General features: G+C 39.7%; 1 protein-coding gene across 1 annotated transcript; it reads left to right on the top strand.

The window, feature by feature from the left end:
* The first annotated feature begins 3170 nt into the window (after positions 1–3170).
* Positions 3171–8806, top strand: KRT26 (keratin 26). The gene is made up of 8 exons (XM_006940332.5): positions 3171–3669; positions 4130–4212; positions 4599–4755; positions 4878–5039; positions 5125–5250; positions 5843–6060; positions 7311–7378; positions 8419–8806. Exons 1-8 carry the CDS (start codon positions 3241–3243, stop codon positions 8571–8573), a joined length of 1398 nt encoding a protein of 465 aa, XP_006940394.3. The 5' UTR covers positions 3171–3240; the 3' UTR covers positions 8574–8806.
* Positions 8807–10140: the final 1334 nt, after the last annotated feature.

Genomic DNA, 10140 nt, shown 5'->3' with positions numbered 1-10140 from the left:
AAAACCAGGGAAGCCATTCTGTGGGAAGAATTAACACACCAGTATCTGATTCTTGGGATACCTGGGTGGCACAGTAGGGTTGAGCATCGGACTCTTAATTTCGGCTCACGTAATGATCCCAGGGTCATCGTGGGATCAAGCCCCACGTTGGGAGTTGGACTCTGTGCTGTGCATGGAGCCTGCTTGTGGTTCTCTCTCTCTCTCTCTCTCTCTCTCTCTCTGCCCCTCCCCCACTTTCTCTCCCTCTAAAAAATAGAAAATTTAAAAAATTTTAAAAAGAAACTGATTCTCCAAAAAACTATTATCACTATAAAACAAATGTCATTCATGTTCGAGAAAAATACTGTTCCAACTTGGATAACAGAAATGTAGAATGTAAATTTTGAACCACATCAAAAGATATTGAAGCATGTTTGAAACTAAACACTAAATTTATCAGGGGCAAAATTAGCATAGGATCATTAGAGTAAGATAATGTGATGAACGTCTTTATCTTGAGGTAAGCAGACATCTATACTGCATAACTTAAAGTTTAATTTAATGCAATTATTTTCGAGTACCTAGAATATGCACATTATATAATGAACGTTCTAAGGCCTAACAGAATCTCAAGAAAGGGTAATGGTATGTGTTCCTGCCATGAATACAATAACACTCTTGAGGAAGAAATGTATGGATAGAAATGGCCTAGAGAATTTGTTAAGTCTACCCCCCACTTCTGGAAAGGACTAAAGCATACCTAAACTTTTGTAGCAAGTATTCGTGTAGAGGAAATCTATGATTAAGAAAAGTCAAGGGGCGCCTGGGTAGCTCAGTTGGTTAAACATCCAACTTCGGCTCAGGTCATGATCTCACGGTTTGTGGGTTCGAGTCCCATGTCGGGCTCTGTGCTGACAGCTCAGAGCCTGGAGCCTGCTTTGGATTCTGTGTCTTCCTCTCTTTCTTCCCCTTCCCTGCTCATGCTCTGTCTCTCTCTCTCTCTCAAAAATGAATAAACATTAAAAAAAAAAAAAGTAAGTCAAGAGATTTTCCCTGATGAGCAAACAGATGACAGTGTTTTCAGGAGTTAAGCATCATACATTCCAGTCCTGCTTTGTGATCTGTGTTGGCACTTAGCTTCACAGCCAACTCATCCCCAAAATGGTTCTAATAATATATGCCTAACTTGTTCTACAAAAGATTACAAGTTAATTCGTATTTATAAGATATCTAGAGATAAGTAGATTATGTTAATAATACTTTGTGGCCTCACAATACCTCTTATCCAAGACACTAAAGGCTTATAAACTATTACACTGACCCCATACTCTGTTTCTCTTGTTTTATTCATGGGACATTTGGGCAAAAGATTAAAATGGTTACCAGGTCACAAAAAAATCAAAAACAAGTCTCTGAATACCAGCTGCACCTCCTATCACACATTGTTCTAAACCTGTAGCAATGGGCTGAGTTACAGTTTTATATTATCTTAAAATATTTTGGTCAAAAAAATCCATGTGTTCTGGCCTGCCAGATATTCTGTATCTTTTAGGAGCAATAATCTTGGGTGTTTTTCAAAGTATCTGATATGCACAGCATTGAAAAATCTCATCCAGGGGGCTCTTGGGTTGGTCAAACATCTAACTCTTGATTTCGGCTCACGTAATGATCTCACAGTTCATGAACCCAAAGCCTGTGTTGGGCTCTGTGTTGCTGGCAGGGACCCTGCTTGGAATTCTCTCTCTCTCCCTTTCTCTCTACCCCTCCCCCACTCATGCTCGTATGCATGCTCTCTCTCTCTCTCAAAAATAAACATTAAAGGGGCGCCTGGGTGGTGCAGTCGGTTACGCGTCCGACTTCAACCAGGTCACGATCTCGCGGTCCGGGAGTTCGAGCCCCGCGTCGGGCTCTGGGCTGATGGCTCGGAGCCTGGAGCCTGTTTTCGATTCTGTGTCTCCCTCTCTCTCTGCCCCTCCCCCGTTCATGCTCTGTCTCTCTCTGTCCCAAAAAATAAATAAACGTTGAAAAAAAAAATTAAAAAAAAAATAAACATTAAAAAAAATCTCATTCAGAAAAAATTACTGTTTCTAAACGATCTAAACCCATAATCAGTAGCCAATTTGTAGCATTATAAGTTATAGACACCTGACCCTGTCTGACATGTTCGTTTTATTATAATAATTTAAATAATTAACATCTACAAAATGTTTGTGCCCTTCAGACTGCTTTATAGTCATTAATTATCAGAACTGCTCAACATTCAGTGTTAGTATTTTCATTTTCCTTGAGGGGAAATGAAGCACAACCATATGGGATAACTTCCCATGGGCGTCAAAGGAAGAGAATGAAGAGGCTCCTTACCTATGACAACTAATTTTCCATCTCGAGTACGATAATCATTGGTTTTCTAGGTAGGGATGAAAACACACCTCTCCTTCAAATATTTTACTCTGTATTCATCAATAGGAAGTTCAGTTCTCAAAATAATTCTTTTTTTTTTTTTAATGTTTATTTATTTTTGAGACAGAGAGAGACAGAGCATGAACGGGGGAGGGTCAGAGAGAGAGGGAGATACAGAATCTGAAGCAGGCTCCAGGCTCTGAGCTGTCAGCACAGAGCCCGACACCGAGCTCGAACCCACAGACCGTGAGATCATGACCTGAACCAAAGTCGGAGGCTCAAAAAGTATGGCAGGATTTCTATTATTTCAGTTTTCAACTTAAAAAATCAATTAAAAAAAACTTGACTATCAACAGATCACTGTATACTGTGAGTACCTCCTATTAATAAGAAAGGAAATGTCCAGTAAAGCATGAATAATAGAAATACTCCATAAACATTCTCAGGACAAAAGCCGTAGACATTTCTCATGTGAATTATTAATTCTTTATTGTCTAAGGGGGAAAAAAAAAACACTAGACTCTCTTCCAGAAGTCAAAAAAAAAAAAAAAAGAGATATGGGTACTCATATTTAATTTTGACCTTTGAAACTATGATTTAGTATTACTCGACCTGGTACCTTTTTCATAGACCAAGATATCCTGGGGGCACTTTTCTACCTACAGACTGGACCCTATTAAAAATCACCCAATTATGAAAAACAACAATTAGGGAGCAAGTAATATTTTATTACAGCTTGAAACAGTCAAGACTGAAATGACCTACAGACTCCTATAAAAGGCCAATGGAGATCCCGGCTATGGATGGTGTACTTTTGCTTCGCTCCTCGCTGAGAAAGGGTCGCTCCGCTATAGTATTGCCATGTCCTTTCAACTTTCTGGTGGATCCAGGCGAGTCTGCTCACGAACTGGCCCAGGGCGGCTGTCTGGTGGAGGTCCAGGTTTCGGGGCTGGGAACGCATGCCGTGGGTCTGGAGCCGGAAGCAGCGTTTCTTTTACTCTTGGGAGCATTTCTTCTGGTGGAGGTTTCTGTAATGGTGGTGGGGGCTTCTCTAATGGTTTTCTTGGAAATGAGCATGGCCTCCTTTCCGGGAATGAAAAGATGACCATGCAAAACCTCAACGACCGCCTGGCATGCTACCTGGACCACGTCCGAGCCCTCGAGGAGGCAAACGTAGACCTGGAGCAGAAAATCAAGGCCTGGTACGAGAAATACGGACCCGGTTCTTGCCGGGGTCTAGATCATGACCACACGAGATATTTCTCAGTCATTGAAGATCTTAAGAGACAGGTAAGAAATATAGATTTCCATACTTTTATGAGACTCTAGGTGTATATACACTAAAAAAAAAAACAAAATATAAAATGTGCTTAAAATTTTTGCATGATGTAGAATTTGCTCACTCTCCATTCCCAGTGCTTAAAGCAGTAAGTGGAAAAAAAATTGTAGTATTAAAAAAAAATCATAGACAAATAGTTTCAAAATGGATATGACTGCTTTATTGATCTTATATTTGGCTCATATTTTTTGATCAAGAGAAATAAAAGTATCTGTGATTGTAAAAGCTTACACTTTGGCTCTTAAGCTCTAGACATTCATTATCTGAAGATAAAGCCAGATTCTTTTAATGTGGAAAAAATGATACTAAAATAGATACTTGATGGGTTCAGAAGGTTAAGAATCACATTTAAATTCTGGACTCTCCCTCGACTTTCAGCACTTAACATTTTGCACAATCTACCCTATTCAGGTGATTTCCATGGCCACGTGTAATGCCAGCATTATTCTGCAAAATGACAATGCCAAACTGACTGCTGATGACTTCAGGCTGAAGTAGGTGAAATAACGTAATTAATTGTAATAAAGGTAAATACAACCATCGGAGTAAAAAACAGACCTTTTGCTTTAAAAGCCAACATGTTTTTATGACATCAGACTAAATCCCTGAAGAAATTAAATGCACCCTTATAAAAAGAGCGATCATAAATTTTAAACAACATTTTAATTCAATGATTAAGCACTTTGGATGATAAAAACTCTGAATAAAGAACTCTTCCAAAATATTCATTATAAATCAGTAGGGATTCCAATTTGCCTATGCAATAAGCCTCAGGAGCATGCATAGAACACCCTATCCTTCATTATACAACATGTTGGAAACAGTTATGCTTTGTACCTGCCTACGGTTACAATTCTCAAGCACTTTAATAACCTTTCAGGTATGAAAATGAACTTGCTCTACACCAGAGTGTAGAGGCCGACATCAATGGTCTTCACAGGGTTATGGATGAGCTGACCCTTTGTACAACCGACCTCGAGATACAGTTTGAAACGCTCAGTGAGGAATTGGCATACCTTAAAAAAAATCACGAAGAGGTAAGGGACCCTGCAGGGTAGCTTCAGATGTGACCTGATTTCAGTCCTCTGTCCACTTCAGAGCAGAGTTGGACTATCAATCAAAATTCTTCCTTGAGTGTTAAGACTGATCCTTTTTCCAGGAAATGAATGTCCTACAGTACGCGGCTGGGGGGGATGTGAACGTGGAGGTGAATGCAGCGCCAGGCGTGGACCTAACTGTCCTGTTGAACAACATGAGGGCCGAGTATGAGGACTTGTCTGAGCAGAACCGCAAAGACACGGAGGCCTGGTTTAATGAAAAGGTACATCTGTGGCCAATCACAGACCAAGGGCTTGGTCAGTAGACCATCTTGCTGCTCACTAACCCTTCTGATGATTATGCTACAGAGTGCCTCACTGCAACAACAGATTTCTGATGATTCAGGAGCAGCCACCACAGCCAGAAATGAGCTGATGGAGCTGAAACGCAATCTGCAAACCTTGGAAATAGAACTTCAGTCCCTCATGGCCATGGTTCGTAAGAGTCACCATTGATTTGAATGAGTGTGTGTATATGTATGAACAAACACACATCTAACTATATATAACTAATTACATATAACCAAAAGTATAAAATGTGGTAAATGTAGTAAATAATAAGAATGTTGTCCATAAAACATTACTCCTTTTTTAAGTTTATTTATTTATTTTGAGAGAGAGCGCATGTGCACAAGCAGGGGAGGGGCAGAGTGAGATGGAGAGACAGAGAATCCGGAGCAGGCTCCACACTGTCAGCACAGAGCCCAATGTGGGGCTCCATCTCACGAACCACGAGATCATGACCTGAGCCAAAATGCAGAGTCAGACACTTAACCAACTGAGCCACCCAGGCGCCCCCCATAGACTTCTGACCCACCAATCCCAAAGTTTAAAAATTAAACTTTCTCAATGGAGAGAAAATGTTTGTTTGAAAAACAAACAAACAAAAAACTCCTGGCTAATGCAGATTTTCAACTGAAAGGATTTAGACCTCATATAAATGCTTCTTTCCACCTTGAGAATGTTTTAAATATGAATGCACTGTTTATCTACTGTCCATGCAAGCCTGGCTTTATTCTTCTTCCAGAAACATTCGTATGAATGCTCCCTGGCTGAAACTGAAGGTAATTACTGCCTCCAGCTCCAGCAGATCCAGGACCAGATTGGGGCAATGGAGGAAGAGTTGCAACAGATTCGCACAGAAACAGAAGGCCAGAAGCTGGAGTACCAACAGCTTCTAGATATCAAAATATTTTTAGAAAAAGAAATAGAAACGTATTGCAAATTATTAGATGGAGAAGAAAGGTAAATACTACGTTGTGAAAAAAATTAATCTCACGTCCACTGGGTTTGCTCAGTATCACATGTGTGCCAGTATCATATTCTAGAATTTCCTAAGGATCATACTCACTGTGGTCTTGGGAATTTATTACTGCATCCAAGTGAAATGAAAACAAGCATCCATGTGTAAGCCAAATCAAATATCTAAGTACATAAAGGGTGTGTATCTATAATAACAGGACATCTAAATACCGAAGGTTAAACAATTCCTATACTCCAAGTGGAAAATTGTCTTCTATGATTTACTGGGGAAGCACATGTCCCATAACAACACACTCTATTTTATTGTTACTTCACTAGTTACCACACGTGCTCCCTGTCTTAAGTGGGTTATTACATTTTCATTTGAAAGAGGAACAATGACGATTTCATTGGAGAAGTGATCATAGCTTGTTAGCCAAGAGCAATAGCCCTGGAATCGTAGCCCTGGGCACACATCACACCACTGGGTGAATTTGAACACATAGCTTAAACTCTTTAAATCCCAGTTTCCTTATTGGTAAGATTGTGAGAACACCAAAACCACACTCTTTACTCTTGACCATAGCGCTTCACTATGTAGGTGAAGTGCTCACGAGAGTGGCTTGCACACAGAAGGGGACTTGGTAATCAGTGGCTATTACTAAATGCTTGCCTGTGGTCACACCGGGAGTCAGTTCTATCTCATGCATCTTCCAAGGCCAGTGTCAGTCCTCTACAATTTATTCTCATAGGAACTCAACAGTGATGCTCCCTCCTTCAAACTAAGGGCTCATTACACCGTTCATTATTCACTTCTTTTACTACATCTTTCATGCTGTTTTCCAGACTTCTTACATGCATGTACTTTATTTTCAATGGTATAAACTGCTTGTGTCATCACTCTACATTTTCTATAGCAGCTAGCCCAGCGCCTTCTGCATTGTGGCACCCCAAACATGCTCATTGGCCAGGTGATTGACTGAAAAGTCAGAGTGAAAACTTGTAGTCCCCGGATAAGGAGACAAAAGAGAAAATAGCTGGTCACAAGGGAATTTCTTATCATAAACATTCATTTAATTTCCTCCTTCAGTACATTGAGGTCATGAGAGGCTTACTTATACGTCTCTTAAGCATAAGAGGAATTTAATTTTGTGGAAACTAGAACACCAAAACTTTTATTCCCAATTCATAGGTATTTATGAGCTTCCTTGTGAAAGAAAAAAAAAAGCAACAATTTACTCTTCTCTTCACAGAAAAAGCAAGTCCATATGTTACAAATCAAAAGGACGTGGGCCAATACATTCCGAAAATCAAGTCAAAGGTACAGAAGATTTTTTTTTTTAACTTGGTATAAATCTTTTCAAAAGCAGCAGTTTTAATAAGTCACTTATTTGTACACTAAATCAAATTGTTTCTAAGATTGGGGTGCCTTGGTGGCTCAGTCGGTTAAGCCTCCGACTTTGGCTCAGGTCACAATCTTGCAGCTCCTGAGTTCGAGCCCTGCGTCAGACTCTGTGCTGACAGTTCAGAGCCTGGAGCCTGCTTCAGATTCTAGGTCTTCCTTTCTCTCTGCCCCTCCCCTGCTAATGCTCTGTCTCTCAAAAATAAATAAACATTAAACAAAATTTTAATAAAAAATATAAAAAATTGTTTCTAAGGTTACTTGTAGCCAATGAAGGAATCAGGGGTCGTTATGGAAGTTCTTAATGTTTGTATTTTATATTCTTGTAGAACAGATGTGGTCAAATTATAAACTTACTGAAATGGGGACTCAATCTCCATTTTTCTTACCTAGGACCTATTATTTTCCCAGTTTCAGTGCTTTGGTGGAAGAGCTACTTTATTTTAAACCACAAAAAATAGGGCAGGTTGGTATTAAAAAGAAGACATTACTTGCTCCAGGCCAGTACCTGCCTGACACTTAGGTTGTTCACACTCTTAAACACTCATTGTTCTAAAAACAGTGGCAAGTGTAAGGCAGTTCTGGGCCTTGCATAGGCTTCAAACACAGTATTATATCTCAATTTACTGCAAACTTACAAACACTATTTTTATTTTTAAATTTTTTTAATGTTTGTATTTGACAGAGAGAGAGAGGGCAATGGAGTGCAAGCAGGGGAGGGGCAGAGAGGGACACAGAATCCAAAGAATGCTCCAGGCTCTGAGTTGTCAGCACAGAGCCCCATGGGGGGGCTCAAACCCACGAACCATGAGATCATTGCCTGAACCGAAGTTGGACGCTTAACAAACTGAGCCACCCAGGTGCCCAACAAATACGACTTTTAAAAGCCTACCATGAATGACTAAGTATCTTTCAACCCGTTAAGAATGAGTACTAGATTTGCATTTATTTTATTTTAGACTCAAAAGAAGAAATTATCGTCAAAACAGTGGTTGAGGAACTAGATCAACTTGGCAATGTCCTTTCCCTGAGGGTCCACTCAGTTGAAGAAAAATCCTCCAAAATAAGCAACATTACAATGGAGCAAAGAGTACCTTCTAAAGCACCAAAGTGAGAAAACAAGTTATAAAGAAAAAAAAAAAAGCCTGCCTCTGCAGAATCCCATTGACTAAATAACCCAAGGAAATAATTTATTTCTGTTCTTAAAAAATGCAAGGGCTTGAATTTGGTTTCCTTCTCTACTCTTCTTTTTCTCATGTTCTTTCCATGTAATCTTTCTGAGAAGTAGGAGAAATCTCGCTCCATCTCAATGTTTTGTTTCTAGCACAGGGGACTTTTTTTTTTTTTTTTTTTGCCATTCATTAAAAATGTTTTCTGTTGCAATTTTTTCTGATGAGTCTGGTGCTTTTGAATTTCTACGGTTGATCCTAATGTGACAGATCTAAGGATTCTCTGGTAAAATAAAGTGCCTCACACAGTCACATTTACTTCAGTTCATGACAAGATAAGTTGGAAAGAGCACTAGCCCTAATCTCTGGTCCCAAATCTGTCCCTGATCCACTACGTGAGTGAGTAGATGTCCTTGGGTTCCCATGGATGGGAAGAAGAGTGTCCCCATTGATCACTGGGATTTGCTCACCTTTTAATGGCTAGCCTGCATGGGCGATCAGTTAATGTTAGTTTGTTGAATCTGAATCCGGATAGCTGTCTTTCCATTTTGCAGCACCTTCATCTGTCTGCTCCTACCACAATGGAGAAAGCCTATTGTTTCAGAATGGTGGAAGAAGCCTCAACAACAACAACAACAACAACAAAAACATGTTCAAGGAACTAACTGACCCCATAGAATCCAGGAAAGATTCAGGACTTGGAAGAACCAAGTAGGATGGTGGACCAGGCTGAGGGCAGGGATATTGACAGGTGAATTTACCATGACAGTGATGATGCATAAGCCTCAGCGTCCCTCATTAGCACAGGAAGGGCCCTAGAATTATATCTGTATAGCCATTTTTGTAAAATTTGTGCAAAACTAAGATAATTTTAGCACCATTGGTTAAGTCTGCTATCTCTACTCCAATTTCTCCTCTATCACTTTCCCTCATGTCTGGGGGTGACCTATCATGTCTAAGATGGGTGACCATACAATTTATTATATAAATGTAACATTTGAGGGAAAGTAAAGGATGCAATTAGCCAGGCATATTAGCAGACATGAACTGACTTATTGTAAGCATATGGACATAAAGTCAACTTAAGCCAAAGACAGTTGAATTGAACATCGTGGAATATATTAATGAGGTTCTCATCATTTCCATGGGAGGCTTCTAGGACTATTCCCTCTGCCCACCATGCCCATGTAGTGTCATTTCATAAAGGCACAGGGCTTCAAGTTGTAATATGAACGTATCTTATAGCACATAGCACCAGAAATATGTAGATAACAGAAGAAGATACAAGGTATGAAGTGCATGGAGCCAGAAGCTAGTCTACGGAAAATCTTTTAACTCATCAGATGTGTAAAACTGTAGAGAATTCATTTTCACCAATGCCTGCTAAAGACAAACATCTCCTCCTGTCAGGAATATAATGGGTAATGCAACATATTTGTTATTTTCAGTACTGCTTTATGCTCCTTATACACTAGAATTTTTATACATTTTATTTTTGCACAATTCCTATAA

This window comes from Felis catus, chromosome E1 (assembly GCF_018350175.1).
Source record: "Felis catus isolate Fca126 chromosome E1, F.catus_Fca126_mat1.0, whole genome shotgun sequence".
Taxonomy (NCBI): domain Eukaryota; kingdom Metazoa; phylum Chordata; class Mammalia; order Carnivora; family Felidae; genus Felis; species Felis catus.
The sequence above is the reverse complement of the archived record's forward strand: the minus strand, read 5'-3'. Positions and strand labels throughout refer to the sequence as shown.

What these genes read in the sequence shown, in the direction of transcription:
- KRT26 (XM_006940332.5), top strand. Translation starts at nt 3,241, where the DNA reads ATGTCCTTTCAACTTTCTGGTGGATCCAGGCGAGTCTGCTCACGAACT. An exon ending in TTGAAGATCTTAAGAGACAG is followed by an intron (nt 3,670 to 4,129) that starts GTAAGAAATATA and finishes TACCCTATTCAG; the next exon opens with GTGATTTCCATGGCCACGTG. An exon ending in TTATTAGATGGAGAAGAAAG is followed by an intron (nt 6,061 to 7,310) that starts GTAAATACTACG and finishes TTCTCTTCACAG; the next exon opens with AAAAAGCAAGTCCATATGTT.